Here is a 22,327-nt window from a genome sequence, read left to right as displayed (position 1 = left end):
GTTTGCGTAAGTATTCACCCACTTAATGAGACACACCTAAATCACCACCGATGCAGCTATTTGGTTTTAAAAAGTCACATAATTAGTTAAATATAGATAAGCTGTGAGTAATCAATGGGTTTCAATTGATAGTAACTCTGTGAGGATGGAGAATGAGGTGAATGCATCAAAGTGCAGGAAAACCTGATGCAGTCTACAAGAAACCTTCCACTTGGAAGAAGATTTGTTTTCCAGCAAGACAATGAGCCCAAGATTAAAGTCAAAGCTACACACGAATGGTTTAAAAACAACATAAATGATCATGTCCTGGAGTGGTTTACCGAGAGTCAGGAGATTATGTGGCTGGAACTGAAAAAGGCTGCTTACTGTTTGCTGTTCGTGCAGCCTGACAGAGCTTGAACAGTTTTGCAAAGAAGGCTGGAAGAAAACTGCAGCGTCCATACAGTATATGCAAAACCTGAACAAGACATTTCTTCACTGACTCAATGCTGCCAAAGGTGCATCTATTAAATACTGACTTACAAGGGGTGAATAACAAGTATTTTGTGTATTATAATTGTCATAAATTAGAGATATGTTTTTGCTTTGACATTAAAGATTATTTTTTGGATAAAAAGCTACATTAAATCTACTTTTATTCACCGTTATAAAACAATAAAACATGGAAACTTCCACGGGTGGGGTAATAATTTTTCATAGGCACTAAACAAGAAATGTCTCTGCTGCCTTGCTATCCTTTCTGTATCCGAGAAAGCTTTTTTAGCCAGATGGTGGCAGAGGAGATCGAAGTCTACACCTGTGTGTGTTTTGAAAAGTATTTGAGTCTCCGGGCAAGCTGCATCTTCTCTAATAGTGTTTGAAAACCTGCAGCAGCAACAGCAGAAGACAGAGCGGACTGTAAATACGACTCATAAAACAGGACCGTCATTGTAAATGTGTTTATTTTACTGGTGTTGCTTGGTGAATGTATTGATTTCCAGTCTGGTGTTCCTTATCCCACCTCAGCAGTGCTGCTGATCTATAAGATGTAAACATTAAAGGGTACAGTATATGTCCTTCATCATTTTGTTTGCATCACAAGTGATTTCACACCCATCATAAAATGGCCAGACCCTAATGTGTCAATGTAATCATTTCTCAGAGCTCTGAGACAGGATAACATTAACAAAGATGTCTAAAAGCAACATTACAGTAAGCAGCATCTGTGCTCTTGCTCCTCTTTCATGACAGCCCCACTCTGTCTTTCAGGTCCATACAGGCTGTTACCAAGGTCACAATAAAATGTATCAGTTGGAAATGACAGGCAGACACCGAGTAGAAGCTGTCACCTTTTTAGTCCTCTCATTGGATTAAGCTTGTAACTCCGAGACTGATCCTTGTCCATGTGGTAATAGAACTAAAATGAAAATATAAATTTCTATATATTTCATGAAATGAAATTTAAATGATTATTTTAACACTTTACATTGCAGATTATATAATGATATAAACTACTAAAGAGGCCTGAAGTTACAAGGAGGTTTGTCTCCCCCTTGCTGCACTGTTTGTGTACTGCTGTTTCCTAACATGTACTCCCGTTTTCTCACTGTTACATCATTGAAAATTCTTTTTTTTTTACACTGTTAAAAAGAAATTATGAGAAGAATATCCATCACTGTGTTTATAATTTTCCCAATAACAGATTAAAATTCCCATTTATGTTTTGTTTGGATAACATTTATTTTTCATGAAGGGAAAAAATAAGCACAGCCATATATTGAAAATATGAAACTAAGAGATAAATCTAAAGGTATGAGACTATGATTTCCATTAATTTGAGAACAACTGAGCATCAACTTCAAAATAAATAAATAAATAAATAAATAAATATGGATGATATTTAGAATACAAACTGTTTGCACTGAGGAAAAGCTACATGCTGTAGTAATGGGGAAATATCATTTGTGGAAGGTCTATTGACTCTAATAATATGATTACATTTACATTTACCAAGCCTCACACTTATTTTTTAAATTATGCTTGGCTTGTTTTCTTGATCAATGTGATTTTAAATTGCTATTTGTTTTATTATTGCTGTTGTGTGAACCCCAAGAAGACTAGTGACCACTTTGTCAAAGCGAAGGAGGATCCAAATAAAGAATGAAGAATGAGAGGTGATGATGATGATGATGATGACAATCTCCACTGGAATATCTTTGCATGAATCACACTAACTCATACTGACCCTTTACACAGCCTCTGAGTTCAACTTCTATCAGAAACAGGCTGTTTTAGCTCCTGTGTCTTTAAAGGGATAGTTCTCATTTTTTGAAGTGTTGTTGTATGAGGTAGTTATCCATAGTCAGTGTATGGGAGTGTAGGAGTATTAATACTTCATTAATGAATTACCTCGTCATTAGGGCACCACCTCCTTTTTGGTTAGGATTTGTTAGTGCCAGGAGGGAGCACTAACCCTTGTTCAGTTTAATCAATGAATCAGTCTCATAATCTCGACATCAACCCTTGATCACAAAGCCACGTTATGCCTTACTGTTGAGGTCGTCGTGGTCGAGGCGTCATCTTGGCAGGTCCAGCGTTGTTTGACGCAGCATCACCAACGGTGTTGCAGTGGAAAAGCTCGTATCAGCTGTGGGCTGTGGTGCATCTCAGTGGATGCAGAGGCGTTGAATGCCGGTAAAGAATCAAGACGTTTCAGGCTGCTCTGAAAGAGTCTTCAGGCCGGCTTCACTTCTGGGTTGCAGTCTTGCTCTCAGAGAGCAGTTTCAAGCGTTCTTCTTCTTCTTTTTCTTCTTCTTCTTCTTCTTCTTCTTCTTCTTCTTCTTCTTCTTCTTCTTCTTCTTCTTCTTCTTCTTTTTCTTCTTCCTCTCCTTCTTCTTCTTCTTCTTCTTCTTCTTCTTCTTCCTCTTCTTCTTCCTCTTCTTTTTCTTCTTCTCTTTCTCTTTCTCCTTCTCCTTCTCCTTCTTCTTCTTCTTTCAACCAAACTACTTGTCTAATTTAACTACTAAAATATGATTGTTTATGAAGTTAATGGATCACAAGTTAAACACTTAAAATACAAATACATGGTTATTAAACATTCATTAACTCTTCACAGAAGGGAATTTAACTCTTGTCAATAGAGGAGCAGTATTGTTACCTGTTAGTATAAAAGGATAATACAATCTAAGTCTTCTATCTCTTTAGTAGGTAGTCATACACCTATGAAAGTTATACTGTTCTTCTTGTATTTACATGACAAATAACATGATATAAGTTACATGATGATTAGACATTTAATTTACATGAATTTCAGGTTTGTCTCAGATTTGAAAGGGGCTTCACGAAGTCCTCAGGAGTGTGGATTAGTTTATGGCTTTGGTGATAAGAGCCTGTCTTCCATCTATAAGGTGGGAGTTGTTTTCCTCCGGTCCAAGTGGCCTTTAGTGTCATTTCATGCTTTTAGTTCGTGTCATAATTCAACTTATCGAAATGGTTTCTAGGAGGTGATCAAACCCCCACTTGGAGGGTTACAAATGTCAGTTCTGCAGGCCGAGGGTCTGCTCTTACAAACTTAGGAATCCAGGGAGTCTGTCCCTGATTTTCCTTAAGAATCAAAGATTAGTTAACAGAATTAAAGAACAAGCGGTTGTCCTCCTTCAGGAGTCAGCACCCCCGCAGTTTGGAGAAGCAGACAGGAGTACCGGCACAGAAGCTAAGCAATATACTGCTGTGACGAGGCCAGCAGCCCACTTTTAGCCACCTAAAAAAATCAATATCAGTTTAAGTGTACGCTATATTTAGAATATTTTCACCACTTTACCTTGCCATCAGACAGCCCTTTCCTTTGGCCTCCCTCCCAAGAAACCCACTCTGCTCTGATCGGAAGTTCTTGGAAGCTGCCTCTCATCAGACATATACATCAACAAACCATGCAACAAACTATAGTAGTATGATTTCACAACTTTTTCTTGTTCTTTACTCAAAATTTCAACTTCTCAAATACATCTGTACATGTTTGAGCCGATATCTGATCTGAAATATGACGCACACAAAACATGGAAAAACCTTAGCAACAATCTTAGCACCAAAGCCAGGGATACACGATATTTGATTTTTTGCCGATATCCGATATGTCGATATTTCCAACTCACGGTGGTCAATTGCCAATGCCGATACCGATATAGGCACATATTTTTTTCCAGCTGGCTGAGGAGACTATTATGCATGCAAGCATAGATTGAACTAAGTATGATCAAGAAAGACAATATATGAAGGAAGAATTTAGGTAGACTGGAGTTCAGGAGCTCAGCCATAAAACTTTAATGAACCTGCCAAGTGGGTGGAGCAGTAGAGTTTTCTTTGAGTTCATTAGACAGACAGGATTAATGTGTAGGATTTAATCTCTGGTGGCGGTAATGCACCTAAGCGGGTCTGACGGGCATCTTAAGTGAAGTGGAGCCTGCGTGGGAAGCACCGGGACCGTCAGGGTGAAACAGTCCATGGAGGGAAGCACAGTCAGGTGGCGGAGGTGAAGGCAACAAATCGGCCTCTCATAATCGGCAGAAATGGCCGATGCCGATATTTCATTTTAGAGCCTTTATCGGCTGATACCGATGACGTGCCGATAATATTGTGCATCCCTAACCAAAGCCTATGGAACGTACTGCTGTTTATAGGTATGAGTGACAAGCCGACGTCAGCTTGTCAGTAAAGTAGAAAAAACAATCACAAACAAAAGGTTCTACATATGTTCACCTCAAGTTTTGGAACTTTGACCATGTTCAGCATAGATATTCGACATCATAAAAGAATATAAATAACAGAAAATCAGAAAAAAACATCTAAAAACATTTACTTTAATATATCATTCTTACTATCATGGTGTGACTTTGTCTCAAGGTAAAACTCACTGCAAACTGAAAGAACTGAAACATGGCATAAAGGTCTGAAAGAAGACTCACTTTGCTCTACTGAAGGACGATTACAGATCAGATGTAAGAAGGCTCCCATGTCACAGATTCTAAATCTGAAGGGGACACGTTTCCTATGAAGTGACATGAAGACATTCAGTCCACTGATGTTCTTTGACAGTTCTGAAATGCATGGTTGGTTAGCACATAAGCGAACAAGGGTGCCAACCACATATGGATCAATACACTGCTCAGTGAGCAGTTACAACACCTACACTCAACACTGACCTTTAAGATGACTGAATTACAGTTTTAGGACAGCTGGAGGTGTTTCTGCTTTTCATTTCTTTCCTCTTATGGAGAGAGTTCTGAGTAGTCTCACTTCCTGTTCATATGACAAGAGAAAACTTTCAATAGAGATATGAAGCTGAAACTCAAAGTTCAAACTTCACGTGACTCATTGAGACACACTTCCCTCTCTCTATCTATTACTTCACCAAGTTTTTCGAAACTAACAGAGAGGAAGGAGAGGTCATGTATGTTGTCACAAATGCATTCACATGTTGAAACACGCCATAAATAACAGATTTATTGTTTTACTGCTGTGTGATAATATGTGATATGGAAACTTGAAGCCTCCAGCGCACACAGACTAAGATCTGACATTTCAGTGAAGTAGGAGACATCTTGTGCCTAATAGTTAAACTTTTGAAATGAAAAATATTGAATATTTATAGATATATATAGGGATATAGGGACATGGAGGAGGTGCCATTTTAAGGATTTTTAACTTGGTAATTGAATCTTTTGTGTAAAACCCATATCAGACAGAAATTATTCAAAGCAGAGTACCTTTAAATGTCTTTAAACATGTCTGGAGGGGATCTTTAAACAATTAATGAACCTAACTGATTACGAAAATTATTAGCATTATTCATCATCATATTTAAACTTGATGTCATATTTGCTGCTGTAATCCTGCAGGTGCAAGTATGAGAGGTGGCAATGCAGAATTCCTTCAGTGAACAGTATCATGCTGGAGTTATAAAAGCAGAAAAAATCTTGAAGCGGAGAATTGTGCTGGATTCATCTTGAGTCCCTGCAAAATGTATCTAGAATTTCTGTTGGATTCCTTTTAAATTCCTAAAAAAATTCCCTCTTGAACCTTAAAAGTCCTGCATGAAAACGCAACTAGAGCTACAACTAACAATTATTTTCATTATCGATTAATCTGCTGATTATTTTCTCAACTAAAAAAGTTTAGTCTGTAAAATGTTAGAAAATTGTGAAAAATGTCTGTTATAATTTCTTAGAGCTCATGGTGACGTCTTCTAATGTCTTGTTTTGTCCGATTAACACTTTAAAATACAAAGAAATTCAGTTTCCATCATGTATGACACAAAAAAGCTTCAAATACTCACATTTGAGAAGCTGCAACCAGCTGTTTGGCATTTTTGCTTAGTAAAGACTAAAATGATACTTCGATTATCACAATAGCTGCGATTGATTTTTTTTGTCAATTGACTAATCGATTAACTGACTAATCATTTCAGCTCAAAATGCAGGACTTTTAAAAAGGCCATGAAGTGACCTTTTTCTCCTTTGGGGCATTTTTAAAGGGATTTCAAACATGTGCTAATATGCTTTTATTAGTCTCAACTAAACCCTGTTCATTTAATTTGTGCTCCTTTCATTCCTTAAATTAAAACGATAACGACAAATCCATATTTACATTCCAGACTTCCCACAGAATGAGCGCGACTATAAAGATGACATGTTAAGTAGATGGTTGAGACCATGCAGGACAGAAATTTGGAATGGTGCTCACACCATAATTAAACAAACACTATCCAGACTGAATTATACACCCACTCATCACAGCCTGGGTATAATCCTCACCCTCTGTGAAACACCAAATTAGGACATTACGATATGATACGGTGACTGTAAACGTAGCATGTGACAGTGCAGAATAATTATGCCCAGTGAAACCAGGGGTGCAGGGACTATGTGTTGTATACACAGTCAACAGGACTAAGACTCTTAATATAACCAAAGTACAAAGACGACTATGAGTATCCACCTTCACTTTGGAGTACAACCTCAAAATGATGTAGAAAGAGATATAGAGCACACTAAACTGTCTGCCATTTTTATTGATTTTATTGATTTTACATTATTTTTTTTTGATCAGTGAGAGAAATACATGGTGCAATATGTTTAAGCTAAACACCAACAGTTTGAACCTTCTGTAAATACATATAAATTGCGTTAACACACACACAACTACAAAAATATAAACACACATTATTAGTGTAATCCAAATCACAAATATGATTTCTAATGCACACATTTACATTCACTGTTTATTTTTCACACTGTGTGCAACTGATACACAGATCAATAAACATTCTGTAACCAGAGAACAACATTTAAATACATCTCTGAACTTCACAGTTATCACAGTATCTGACATCCAGAAATATTGTACATACACAGTGACAGGGTGCAGGCAGAATAATATATATCAATATTAAGCTGAAAATACACTAATATAAAAAGAAACCACACTCTCCAGCACGATGATTGAACTTTTTCTGGTGCTAAAATCGTAACAAAGTACAATGTTTATGATTTAGGGGAGTTTATTTTACTTAATTTAAGGTGTCATAATCTTGATGATCTTATTCTTAGACTGACATTGTTTCCTTCTTTGTTGATGTTTTCACTTACATACAGCATATACTGTACACGTAGCTTCATTAGAGATTATTTTTGTTCACAGAAGCAAAATGCAATCCTTTCATGCCTCTCCTCTCTCAACTTCTGCCAAACACTGTACCTTTGTCAGAAGTTGTAAGCTTGATGAAACCCATCAAGGGACACTCCACCAGTTTTACACATGGAGTTCAGTTACAGCCTGCGGAAACAGTTGAATAATGTCCTCTGTCGCCATGGAGGAGGTTTGCCACATCTAAATAAATACCCCTGATTCCAGTTATCTCAGTTTGGGCTCAGAGCCTGCAACACAAACGCGAGATGTGCAGTTTGAAACACAGGCACAGGGTGTATGTCAGAGATTTTATTGTGTTGTATTATGGCGAGGGTCAACCCCATTTCCTAGAAATTACATTTACATATTACTGATTTGCAACAGGAAATACTTTTTAATAGGCTAGAAACACAATGCCCCATGGATGACATTTTTAGCAACACAATGAAGAAAGTTTGTTAATTTTCGTATCTGGCATATGCAGATAGGTTCAGTAGAGACTGCAAAACATTACCTGAAAATTCATTTGTTTGTCCATAATATCTACTCTAACTATGGCTATGTTCAGGCACGCACACAGACAGTGAAGTTTAGGGAAAGATTGTGGGTTTAGTTTAATAGGAAAAAATTCCACAGTGACTTGAAGCACGAGACATTTACAGTTTACAGACAGTTTATTAACATTTAACCAAAACAACCATCTTTCTCTAACTTCTACTCGAATATCTTTGCATGATTTACAATTCAAAAATCTCCCTGTTTATCTTATACTGGCCCTTTATGCAGCCCCTCAGTTCAACCCACTTAAACCCATTCTGTTCTGATTGGACAGCTTCTGGAAGCTGTCCCTCAGCGGTTCGGGAGGGTAAACAACAGCAGTAGTAGGATTTCACTTCTCTTTCTCATTCGCTCAAATGCATCCGCACATATTCAAGCCTGAATCAGATCCAAAATATGCGAGTGGCCAACACGAACAACCCAATGGACAACCTTAGCAACAAAGGTTACGGAATGAAAGGATGTTCGTGGGCATGTGCGAAAAATCTGTCATCATCTCGAGAGCAGGTTAAAGCCTGAGCTTTTGACCTGAAGGGAGCATTTTTACATATGTTCACCTCAAGTTTTGGGCCTTTGACTATGTTTAACATAAACATAAGGCATCTTAACAGCATATAAATGACATAAAATCACAAAAACCATGATATGTCCCATGATATATGCTGTTGTTGCCTAAATCTAAACATATGTGGGTCTCAGGATGCAAATCCCAGTCTGCACTGTTGAAGAACTGAGCTTTTTACACTGACCCTCCACCTGACTGCCACCATGACCTCCACGTGGTGCAAAAATGTAACACCTGCTTTGATGGATTAAAGATTGCCCGTGAACATAATCCAGGCAACATTTGTGTTTCCCATCAAGATGTAATTGGGGGAAAAAAATTAGTTTTATGTATGAAATTGTAATTTCTTAGGGAGAGACAGGAAAATGTAGGATCCAGTGTTGTTGAGTTTGACCTATACTCATAGTCATAGTCGGGATATACTGGCCTCTGGTGCTTGGATTCTGAACACTGTCTCTCAAGTCCCCAAACTTTATAGAAGTGCAATATTTAATCGCTGGAGTAGCCTTTTACAGTACTACTACTATGTATCTTTTTTATATTTTGATGAATTATGTAATGTTCTTATGATCAAAATATTTTGTAAAATAATTTTGATTATATTCTTTTGTTTGCATAATTGTATGTCCAGACACACACACACACACACACACACACACACACACACACACACACACACACACAGTTTCCATCACTTCAGAGGACATAATATTGACTTACATTAATTTCCTGAAGACTTATCCCAACCTTAACCATAACCACCACATGCCTAACAATAACCTTAACATAACCCTACATTAACCTTAACCTTAAACCAAGTCTTCACTCTAAAATTAATGATTTACATTAAGGGGACTTACTTTTTGTCCCCATAAGGACAAAAAGTAAAAAGTGAGGAATACCTGGTACAGACACACACACACACACACACACACACACACTTCCCTCACACACAATCCTCCTGATAGCCCTGCCTGCCATTTATCATGCTCAGACTTGCCATGGAGTGATGTGTGCTGCGGACAGAGGTGACACGTGTGTTGAAATGTGTCGGGCTCTGCGAGGAGTGCTTGAGGATCATACGGCAGCAGCAGCACAGCTGCTGGTTGAACTGCTTCTGGAAGGTCTTGCTCAGCAGATAAAGGGCAAATGGGTTGAGGCATGAGTTGGTGAAGGCCAGGATACGAGCTACGACGCTGCACACAAAGTGAACCAGCGAAGTGTCAACCTAGTGCAGGGGAGAGACAGAGGACGAAGAAAGAGGGTTGAGAAAATTTTTTCTACAAGATTATAAGATGGAGATACAGATAAATAGAGATGTGTGTATACAAATATGAATACACTATTCAGATACAAACAGAATCACAATTTGTGTTATACACCTCCAGACACCTCATACCAACTTTCATCTGACTTTCATCTTTTCATCTTGCTCACTGAGCTATAATGGCCCATTTTTTGTCAAGTGTTCGCATTTATTTGTCAGACACTTCAGACCAACTTTTTATTCATCTGCGGCTCATCCCGTTATCTAAACAACCTCCAATTTTGAAGAGAAATCATGCTATGCTGTCATAGCCTACAAGGAATCATCACTGCCATACATTGACAAAGTACAACCTTTTGAACTTTGCTAATTTTGTCTACCTTGCAAACTCATTATCTTACAAGGCAGTTTGACTCACAAGATCACAACATCATGAGATCATGTGGGAATCCATCTTGTTACGCTTCAAGTTATGCACTTGTGTCTGAACCACCATTGGTTTGGACCAATCAGCATCCTATGAGGATTCTTGCGTGATCTTGCAAAGCCAGCTGCCTCGCAAGGTGAAACGATGGTAGACGATGATAGACAAATGGTTCAGCCAATCACCTGCCAAGTATTTTTTGAAAATTACCCACAATCACATTAATAGTAAACAGAGGGTATTTTATCTTATTTTTTGTGTGATGTAATACTTTAAATGGATAGTGCTTTTAGTGTTGTATGACATAATGTTTATTTACTATACTCCTATAGGAATTGTAACATTTGATACTGTAACTAATTTGCCTGCCCAGGGACTGCTGATGAAATTTAGCTATCTAGCTAACTCTGGGACAGTCAATGACTGTCCATTGTCCCTGATGATGCATCAACTATATATATATATATATGTATATATATATATATATATATATATATATGGCCAGACACAGTTCTGACTTGTACTTTCCTCTCCACTATATTTATTTATTTGACAGTTAACAGTTACATAGCTGATTTCTGACTAATTAATTTAGGTACATGGCTATAATATTATACTACAAGTGTTATTGTATATTGTATATGTTATTGTTATGTTTTGTATGTTTGATGGACAGCTAAATGAGGAGTATAAATGGCAGTAAAAAGTAATTGATTTTTATAAGCCCTGCCCACTTCAGGTATAAATATGATTACAGATTCTAATGGAAACATTTTTGTGAAAAAAACAGATATAGATAGTATCTTTGTGAAACACAGCTGGTGTATACAAACAGATAGAAACAAATAAACAAGTGTACTCTAAAATAAAGAGAAGTGCTTTCTGTCTACCTGGGAGTAGTGATAGGAGCGGTATAAGTAGATGGCGTGACTCGGTAGCCAGCATACTGCAAAGAGGCCAACAAACACCAGCACAGTCTTGGCCAGTCGCTTTCTTGATTCAACCTGTTGGTTGTAGAAAAAAACTTCAAAACCAAAGAGCAACTCTGTTGGATGATTGATTAATCATTATTTAATAAAAAAATAAAATAAAAAAAAAAACTCAAAGTAAACAAACTTGCACTGTAGCCCACCAGTCATGGGCGGACAGGGTGTTATTAGCAGTGGTACTGAGGAGTAAGGACTACACCAACATCTAAATGGACCAAAGTGATGTTTTCAGGTATGTTTACATGTTTGATATTCTGCAGCTGACCAGCTAATTAGCTTTTTCACCTGCTAACTCAAGTTACAAGTGCACATTTCCCCTGTGAATGTTTGTTTGGTGGATCGTTTAACAAGCTAAGGTGCAGGACAAGACGTGTGTCCATGTTTGTAAGTTAGATAAGAAGAAGACTGGAGCAGGATGCTATCGGGCTCAGTGTGACTATCTGCTCTGCCTATGATACAACACTGATGTTACTGCAAATATGGTTTAGAGTGAAGTGATTTGCTTGGCTATATGGAAACATCTTCTCCAAATACCTAGATGGATAACAATAAGTATGAATTTCTACCTTTTAGTTTTTTGTTTTTTCTAAATGAAGGTAAGAAAGTGATTCACATAGTGGTTATGTATAGTGTAGCAGACAAAAAAACATGCAATTTAATTTCAGCTGGACTTAAACACTGGCCTGTCGTCTTGCATGCACATTTCCCTCCACAGGCAGGTTGGAAGCGCTCCTCATCAAGCTGCGGGCGATGAAGGTGTAATAAACTGATATGACCAGTAGGGGAATGATGTAGAAAATGAGGAAGGAGGCCATGGAGTGGATCTTGGGGTGCAGTTCCCCAGCATGGGGATAAGGTGCGCAGGTGATGAAGCTCTCATTAGTGGAGGTGATGTTGAAGGTGTGGAGGTCAGAGAATACCGCCTCAGGGATTGCCAGGACCAGTGAGAAGAGCCAGATGAGTGCTGCCCGCGAGACAATGCTGGTAGGGGTGCTTGATGTTTGGATGTCCAGGGGCTTCACGATAGCTCTGTACCTGATAGATTAGAGATAGATACCTTAGAGATTGGAAGTTCTTATTGTATTGTTTCAATAAAGACTCAATTTCAGGAGTATACTCTGTTTTACTTTAGTGTTTCTATTTGGTAATAATGCAGTTAAAAACCACACAGAATGAAGATCCTAAGTGCATTGGTGTTGATACCATACAGCCAAGAAGTCAGGAGGTGACATGAACAATGCATTGTTAAAACTTGAGGCAAAGTGGATTTATAGATTAAATAGTTTATTCCCAATGGCATGAATGAAGAACTGATTCTCACACCTTTCATAAAGCCCCCTGATATTTTGAACTGTGCATGACGGCCTGCAGCTTGATGGTTGCAATTCAAATGTTGGAGTTTCTGATTTGATTTAATTTATGTATGTGTTCATTTGTGTAAATGTATGACTATGTATTTGTATTTTTTGCATGATATTCGTTTGCTGTTCTAAAGTAGGCTATTCTAGTTTTTGTTTGTTTGGTTTGGTCTTTGTTTGGAGTGAGCTTTGATTGAGATGAGTCAGCCCTAGTGAGTGTCATCAGTGCCACCTGCACTGGTCACACTGTGTAGGCAGAAATATCTGCGGTATAATATGGGTTTTCTGCACTGAAGAAGGTGTCTATGCCGAAACATCTGGCTTTGTGTTCAGCCATGTAATTTAATAAAAACAGAGATTTCTGAGCCAATTTTTAGAGCGTGAAAGGTGGTGAAAGAAAAGCTGGAAGTCAAGTACCTTAATGTCTTTGACCAATTCACCTCCACAATCTATTACATTTCATCGTCATTTCATTTCTATTTACCCTCCTAGTTCTCAATCCTCCCCTTTTTTCACCTTTCTAGGGCAGTAGTTTATAGAGAAGTAGTTCTTAGAAAATACGTGAAAAATGCTATTTTGAAAACACCATTCAATTCAAGGATATTTTACAATAAATAAAGTCCTTTGCTTGATTAAAGTCCTTGAAAAACATAACTGAACTGATAACATTGTGGCACTGAGCAATCCAACAGCCCGGATTCAGATAACTGAACCACACAACATGCGCTTGTATTTCTCTGAAAAACAGTGTATTAGAATTTCCTGTTCTACACTACATTTCTCAACAGAGAGAAATATTGTAGCTGTTACTCCCATAAATATAGCTGACATATATCGAGTACAGAGTTCAGAAATTTCTACTTAAAATATTACACACAAAATACTGCTCATAAATTATTAACTACTCAACAGTTATATGAAGTAGACAAAACCCCAGGATCACCCATTATCCAGACAATCCTTACATGTTAAAATTGTGCAATTCGAAATTACATTAATACCTCTGGACTTTCAATAGTAATGGAGTTTTTTGCATCATAATACTGCTGCTTTTACGTAAAGCATGTTAAATAAAGCATGTAAACACTTTCAATACAGCTTTTTGAATTCATTTAGTGACATACCATCAGCTGCTAGTTTATTAAATACTCCTTGCTAAAACTGTTATGCAGTCGGATACAACAGCTCTGCAATGAATCCTACATGATGGATATACAGTAATGTCCAGTTTTTGTTAAAATTGTTACAGAGGTATTGATTCAACTTTACGGTCATTGCGGAGGCTGTAGTTTGTGGTGCTGTTGAATTGGACTGATTTATTTACTGAGTTATTCTGGGATGCTTTTCTGTTATTTACCTAATTGATATAAATGTGGTGTGCAAAATATTAGAAACACCTCTATAATATTCAATAGCACCACAAACTGAAGCCCCCAAAATGACCATGAAGTTGAATCAACATCTCTCTGAGACCATTTCAGCATAAACTAAACATTATGGTCGGGTTTATTGCAGGGCTGTTGTATTAGACTGCATTAGTTTTAACTAGGTGTGCCTAAGAAACTGGCAACTAACCATGGCTCCAGCGTCAGCATGATGTCAGATTGTTGAATATAAAGTAACAGGGACCCCCTATGGCAATTAAAGCAATTATATACCCATATAATAACAGAATAACAGAATTGCCACAGTATCTTAGCAACACTGCTCAGGGCATAGAAACCTCAGGGTCACGTCCAGCTCTTCCTCATTGATAAACACTATGTGCATGTGAGGTCAGCCAGAAAAATTCCCACATTTTTCACACATATTACAAGGTGTGAAGAGTAAAAGTAATACTAATAATAACTTGATGTGGGAGATTTTAAAAATAAATACTTTAAACAGAGGAATAGAGTGCTAAAACAATAAAGCTTTACAATTTATCATAGTAATACATATAATGTGGATCCATTTCTATATTAAAATACATACCTATCGACAGCCATTCTGGCAGTCATTTAAATTTATATAACATTGCTCTGGTGTCACATAAAAAGTCCCATTGAATTTGCAGGATCCCTCTCAAAAAATAACTTATTTATATAATATATATAACATATAATATACATAATAACTTGTCTAAAATTTGGTTGCAGTTTTTGATGCATTAAAGAATCATGAGAGTCAAATAGGCCACACTTACAAGAACTGACAATCAGTTACAGGGATATCAATATAGTATGGCATGTCAGAAAGCAAAAAAAGTATACATTTCTTTTGGATTTTTCCAGATCTGCTTTGTGCCAAATTTGGTGTAGACTGGATGAGTTAGTTAAACCTGCATTAACAGATTTTTTGGCCGCTTTCGGGCAGCAGAAACAAGCTGAGAACACAACACTTCAATCATAACCTTTTAAGTTGATATGTTGAACTTGTTAGCAGACAGTTGTTTCCACATCCAGCAGCTACAGGGCAACATTATCATTCATTAATTCATTCTCTCTTAAAAAAACATCTGGCCTTGAACCATTAAATTACAGCAATAGACCCATTTCTAAGATGCAATTTATAGCAACACTCCTTGAAAAGACAGTGGCTTTACAACTCATGGAGGCTCTGAAAGATAACCACATATATGAAAAATTGTAGCCTGGTTTTAGTTTGTTTATTTATTTTTGGTTTTTTTGTTGTTATTTTTTGCTGTGTCTTCATTTTGTTGTTCACAGGTAGGGCACCAAGAATAAAAATCACTGCTTTCCAAGTCAAAATCATCTCAATCTTTATTTGAATATGTTTCCAATACATATTGGCAAAATATTCAATTGGAGTTTTGGGCAGTCCCAAATATACAGTACAGTCTCCTACCAAGCCTCACCCACTCTAACATCAATCAGATTAATTATTATATTTAATTATGTCAGCATGAAATTCAAATTCTCTCCACATTGAGCTTTTTGTCTATGTCCAGTTTCAAATGTTTCCCCCTTCATTTCATCTGAAAATAGAATCTTTATTTCAAATTCCCATTTTTCTTTGAACATTTCCGCTATAAAATATATTTAATTATCATTAATTAAAACATGTGCAATACAAAATAAAAATACAAAGTAAAATACAAAATCATTTGCAGAAAAACAAATCTCCTCTTCCAGCTGCTGCAGACTTCAGTTCTCGTCTGAGGCATACCACAAGAGTCTTTCATTTTTGTCAGTACTGAATGCTTCTTCCTCAATGATGCTGCTTGGCATGCTGCCAAATGACAAATTAAAGACACTGAATTAAACGAGTGGGAAAAGTTTGGAGCTTACTGACAGACACAAGGGTTTGGTGAAATGTGTCTCCAGCAGACAATTAGGACACATCAGCACTCATCTCCCCAGCAGTCATTTCACCTTGGATGCATCAACTCTCACCCACATGTTGAACGTCTTCCTGCTGCAGAAGACATGCAATTAAAATTATTGATTACCAGTAATACACAGCAAAGCTTATCCAACCAAATAAAGGTAAACCTCGGAGCCTTGGAGCTTATTTCCTCTACTGCCATTCCAATTATTTCCCAATGTGAAGTAAGCAGTGATGACCTTTAGTAGAAAAATAGCCTACTGTGGCAAACTTATGACGTTAATAGGGTTTCTTTCTTTGAACATGCTTTTAGAACTAGAAGCTTGTAGGCAAGTGGCTAATACGTGACTCAAAGGTTTAACTTTGTTTTTCATGTGGTTCTCTTCCAATCTGTAACTATAGCTGTATGATGGATAAATATTCATTCACATAAGGAGAAAAAGAGCTGCTGTTAGGTAAAGTTAACCGCTTTCGTGACCTCAGCATTCTGTACGTTATACGAGTGTGCACCCCAAAATTCCCGGACACCATAGATAGCATAGGAGTAAGGTGTAGTTATTGGATTTGCTGCAAATATACCTGAAAAGGAGAAGATTCACCACTGTGAGAGAAATCCAGGAAGAATCGCAAGATTCTTGCAGCTTCAGTTAGGTCATGACTCATGACTCACTCGTAGGAGTGCGTTATCTGACAACTACGTCAAGTCATAATTAGATAATAAAAAGATCAGAGGAGAATGACCTGCAAAAACACCTTCACCAAGTGCCCGAAGTGCAGGAACGCTGTCTGTGAAAAATCCACAGTCAAGGTGAATGTCTGCTAAAATTGTAAAAAAAAAAAGTAAAATTACTATTAATTGTTTATTAGCGATTTAGCCTAATTTGCCTGTTGCCTTACACTGTTTTCCTGAATGGAACATCAAAAGAAAAATATATATTTGCGTTGTGATGTTATAAATTAAAAAAAAAAAAAAGCTTTACTGGTTACCTCAAATTTCTTGGTGGTGTTTTCTTATTCACACATCATTAATAATTGATTAGGTGAAATTTTGCATCTGAATTTGTCATGTCGATTTTGTTGCAACATTAAAGGTACAGTGTGTAAAATTTAGTGGCATCTCGCGGAACAGATTTGGCAGAAATGGAATATAATATTCATGTATGTTTTAATTAGTGTCACCTGAAAATAAGAATCATTATGTTTTTGTTACCTTAGAATGAGCCCTTTATATCTACATTGGGAGCGGGTGCTCTTCCACGGAGCCCGCCATGTTGCATCACCATGTTTCTACAGTAGCCCAGCATGGACAAACCACACAATGGCTCTAGAGAGGGCCTTCCATGTTTTTCGTGACTTTCAAGGCCACCGTAGGTTCTCCTACACGCTTGGAAAGGGAGGGGTATTCAGTTGGTTGCAATATGCAACCTCACCGCTGGATGCCACTAACTCCTACACACTGGTCCTTTAAATACCCTAAGTGCCGTGGTTGTTTATTATTATGGCTCATTATTGTCCATTTTAGACTAAGCCATACTGATGGTCATGCAAAGCAATTAGTGTTCTTAGAGAGACTAAGATTATAAAACAAGAGAACTCATTTTGTGACTTTAGACATTCCTTTGTGAAGACAATGCCTTAATACAATGACAGAGTACATTTTTTAGTATCCTATCAGAAATGTAGTAGCCAGGTGCGCAGGTAAATTTTACCTGTTGCGACCCCTGGCAGTTCTAGTGTTAAAAGACTGCAAAAAGCAACAGAACCAATCATGATTGGATAACTCTGTCATAAATAATAGGCTGCTGAGCTATTAAACATATGTGCAGTGCCTGTATAGTGCTGTACTGAACTGAATGTGACAGCTTGAACAACATCTGAACGTGCTACTGAACTGAAGACAGCCAGAATTAGTGCTGAATGTCTGGCCATTTTGAACAGTGACGTGATCGCTTAGTTTAGGAAAAAAGTGAACAAAGTACATTTGAACTGAACTGAACAACATGATTCAAATCAGCAAAGTGATTTGTGATTTCCATCTCTACTGACCATGGCAGGACGGGGCGGTGGTGGGTGCAGTCTGTGGAAATATTAGATTTACACTTTGGTTTCACGACAGGCAAACATTTTTCCATTCCAGGCAGACAGTAGACACCTGTGAGATGACAAAACATTTCCTTTAAGATACAATCTGTGCTGGATAACAGGTCAAAAAGTTATATTCTTATTTTTTCCCCTGAGGTTTGTGTGGAAAATTCAATGTGACCAAACCACACATTAATATACAGATCGCTTAGGTCACAAATGAGGTTAGATAACTTTTAGCTGCCCAGCATTACAAGTAGTGTGTCATCTATAGCCTTGGGGCCCTGACAGTGAATATTTATTAACTTGAATGTATTTGTATGTATGCATGTATGTAAAACTTAATGATTTACATGCCTTTATTCATGTGCCTCTATAGAGGACTCACAAAGCACAGATTTTATATAAAATGGTTAAAACTGAAGCAGAAGAAGCCGAGTTATCCTGACTTTTAATATGCTTCAAGTTCCAAAAACAGTGGGTCCTACATTTCCCATAATGCACCTTGATAGTTGCATTATGCATTATAGTCTGCCTAGTAAACCAGTCACAAATTATGTCAGTGGTGATGATAGTTTGTTGCAAAAATGTGTTTTTCACACTACAGATAACTAGCTATGTACATCTGCGTAAAGTTTGCAGGTTGTTATGCAACCTTGAAGCAAAATTGACTTACCTTAACAAGAAGAAAAATGCAGTCTCTATTCAGATGTAACTTAATTGAAAAATAGCCAGTGCTGTAAAAGAAAATGATACAGCATGATAACATGCCTATCATACATTCAAACTTTGAATGTGTTTTTTTTTTTCAGCTCAAAACGGACGTGCATCATGGCCATGATCTCAATTAAAACTGACACGTCAGGGATGATCAAGTTGAGTTAAGCAATATTATTATTTATACAAATATGGACCACGAAGTCAATTAAAATTCGCCAAAGTGCCGTTTTTTTAAATTATTCTTTTCATCCAGTTTCTTGTGCTCACAAGGTTGCTCATTTATAACAGTAGAAAAGTCTTATGTGACACAGGTTAATAAGGGGTTCCTGCCGCTTTGGGCGAGAAAAAATAACGACGTGGGAAGTCGATGGGAGATAACAAGAGGATGAATTAAAGTATGCACGCTTGGACATTCATTCGTGCACGCTCGCAAGCACACATCACACACACAAAAGTGACTAAAATAATATTTCCCATAAGGTTGTTGTGAATTTAGAGATATCCAGCTTTTTCTTTCTCTGGTTTTAAAAGGAAGCTCTGATATTAATATTAAAGCATCTTCTTCAAATATATAGCATAAACATTAAACTTGTTTGAATCATTGAAGCACATCTTGACTTTCCAACACCATTCAAATTTACGCTGAAAGGCTTTTAAATGTTTTTGATATTATGCATGTTATTAAGCTTGTGGCTTATGTGACTTTTTCGCCACCTGAATTGTCAAAGTTCCTACTAAGGGGTTTGCCATTTGACAAAAAAATCTTGGAAATCTTTAATTGACAGCTATTAATTTACAATCGATTCTGTAGCATTTGATTACCATTATCGGTTTTACGCGTCAACAGCCTCAAAACAGAAGCACTCAGCTCTGTCATGCGTAATACTCCCCTCATCAATACACGGACAAATATTTGCTTTCCACTGTAATGATAAACATCAAGTTTGGACATATGTTCTAGCTGTACCACTCTTTATAACGACAAAAGCAACATGGCATTTGGATCATTTGGCTGCCATTAAAGCCATTTTTAAAGTTATACATCTTATAGGGTCAGTTAAATTGCATTATATTATAACAACAAAACCGTATCCTACCTGTCAGCAGAGAGGGCTGTGAGAGTGAACACAGACACCCCGACCGAGGTAAGCTGAATGAAGGGGATGACTTTACAGCCCACTCTCCCGAACAGCCACTCCTCTGTCAGGTAGCGGCTGGCGTCCACCGGAGCGCAGGTCACCAGCAGTAAAACATCTCCGAGCGCAAGACTGGACATGAAGAGATTCGGCACATTGCGGATAGATTTGGCAGAGCTAAACGTCTTGATGAGGGTGATGTTGCCGATCAGCCCCAACACACTGATTACACCGTAAACTGAAGCGATGGCCACGCCGGTGTACCACATCGTCCGTGCCGAGCTTTGGAGAGCAGTGACGCTGCGCGACGCATTTGGATACAGATATTCCATCTCTCCCACCGATCAAACCAACCCAAGATATATATATATATATTTAATTTTTTAAATAAAAGTTGAAACTCAGAGACAGACGGGCAGGTCCTTTGGGGTTCCAGAGAAAAGGTAAAAACTCAGTGGTGAAAATTTTGTGTCCTGCTTTTGAGTGGTGTTCATGTCAAGTGTTTGAGCGCGGGGGTCCGCTATGGGGGCTGCTACCCAGTGCGCTCAACGGCACACAACATGCACCAATAAAGATCAATCAATATGTGTGTATGTGCAGTTGTACTTAAGAGAGAATGTTGTAAAGGGGTTCAAAGCTCTTGGTAAAAGTAATGTTAAATATTGAATCATAAGTATTTGTTTAGGGCTTCATTATTAATCTGTTTCCTCGATTAATCGATTAGTCGTTTGGTCTATAAAAGGGTTAAAAATGTCTCCAGAGGCCCAAGATGCAACTTAAAATGTCAACATCCACAACACAAAGACATTCTGTTCACTGTCATAGAGGACTGAAGCAACGAGAAGCTGGAACCAGAGAATGTTACTATTTTTTCTTTAAAAATTACTCACAATGATTGTAAAAAATAGTTAGCAATTACTTTTCTGTAGATTGACTACTCGATTAATCGACTAGTCCTTGCAGCTCTACATTTGTTTATTTTGTTTTGCATGTTTTGGTTTTTTTTGTTTTTTTGTTGTTGTTTTTTTGTTTACCTGTCTTGTCTTGCTTCCAAATCTGTCATCTCACTTCTCCTTTCTGATGTTGGATCAAAATGGAAACACATTTTGTGTTAACACAGTGATACAGCCTTGTATTTACTTTTAATATTGTCAAATCTATCTATCATTGACTGAAAATTGTTTACTGTTAAATATTTTTGTTAAAATCAGCTTTGAAGGAGAAAAAAATGGATTTACAGCATAAATGACTCAAATAAAATACAACATTACAATACAATGTTAGTTTTTTAAAACTTGGACAGAACATAGGTTTCATGGGCTGTTTTTATAAAACCATAGCTAGATGCACAGGTAGCATATTTGTCTTATCTCAATTACCTTTCATCCTGTTAACTGACTACTGCAAAAGCCATTATGTACCCTATTAGATGTTTTTATCAAAACTGGGTATTTTTGCCACTGATGGACATTGACATTGAAGCTCACAGGAAATAATGGTGATAGGGGGTAACATGCAAAACAGGTCTCCTGATGGTTTCGAACAAGGGATGCTACTATTACATGATCAGTGTCTAAAACATCTAAGTCACCAGGACTCCCCCAAACTGCATTAATGTCTCTCCTGCAGGGTAGAGAACTGGGTCATGAGTTTAATGTATCTAAAACTAAAAACCTTGTACAAGATGTGACAGAGATAATATCATAGAGAGTAAATTCAAACAGTGTCTGAAAATCAATTAACTCTGGGTGTAAACACAGAGGTGATTGTTGAGCACGAACAGGACCTTCTTCTTAGACTTTATTGCTTCTCAGCCAGTGCAGCTGTTGGTCGTCATTTATAGCAATCTGCTATTCAGTCTTCTGACCTTTTCTTTTATACGCTGGATTCACAGCATATCCCTGGAAGACAGAGGCAGCATGAGCAGCGCTGTAAAGATCTGTTGAATTATTGTTGGAGTGAACGAGAAAGATTTGACTTCTTTTTCTTTGTTTCACACCAAACAAATCAATGACAATTGATGAATGTACTATTAAAGCACTTTTCACAGTTGCCATCAGGACACTCTTGTACTTCTCCTGCTTTTTAAAATAGTCATCTTTCATTCTACTATCCATTTGTATAGCTTATTTATACAATATAAACATGAGTTAAAGTACCTATACTATATATTTATATATAGCTCATTCGATGCTTAATATTTTGTGTTTTGTCTGTTTATTTTCTGACAAACTAGCCA

At 37.4% G+C, this 22,327-nt stretch overlaps 1 protein-coding gene across 1 annotated transcript; it reads right to left on the bottom strand.

The window, feature by feature from the left end:
* Positions 1-9,731: 9,731 nt before the first annotated feature.
* grpr (gastrin-releasing peptide receptor) lies at positions 9,732-20,367 on the bottom strand. The gene is made up of 4 exons (XM_042417199.1): positions 20,050-20,367; positions 12,149-12,500; positions 11,367-11,480; positions 9,732-10,013 (listed from the first exon to the last, which is right to left on the bottom strand). Exons 1-4 carry the CDS (start codon positions 20,355-20,357, stop codon positions 9,732-9,734), a joined length of 1,056 nt encoding a protein of 351 aa, XP_042273133.1. The 5' UTR covers positions 20,358-20,367.
* Between the last annotated feature and the right edge of the window lie 1,960 nt (positions 20,368-22,327).

Source organism: Thunnus maccoyii, chromosome 1 (genome assembly GCF_910596095.1).
Source record: "Thunnus maccoyii chromosome 1, fThuMac1.1, whole genome shotgun sequence".
NCBI classification, from domain to species: domain Eukaryota; kingdom Metazoa; phylum Chordata; class Actinopteri; order Scombriformes; family Scombridae; genus Thunnus; species Thunnus maccoyii.
This window is presented reverse-complemented; position numbering and strand designations above follow the sequence as displayed.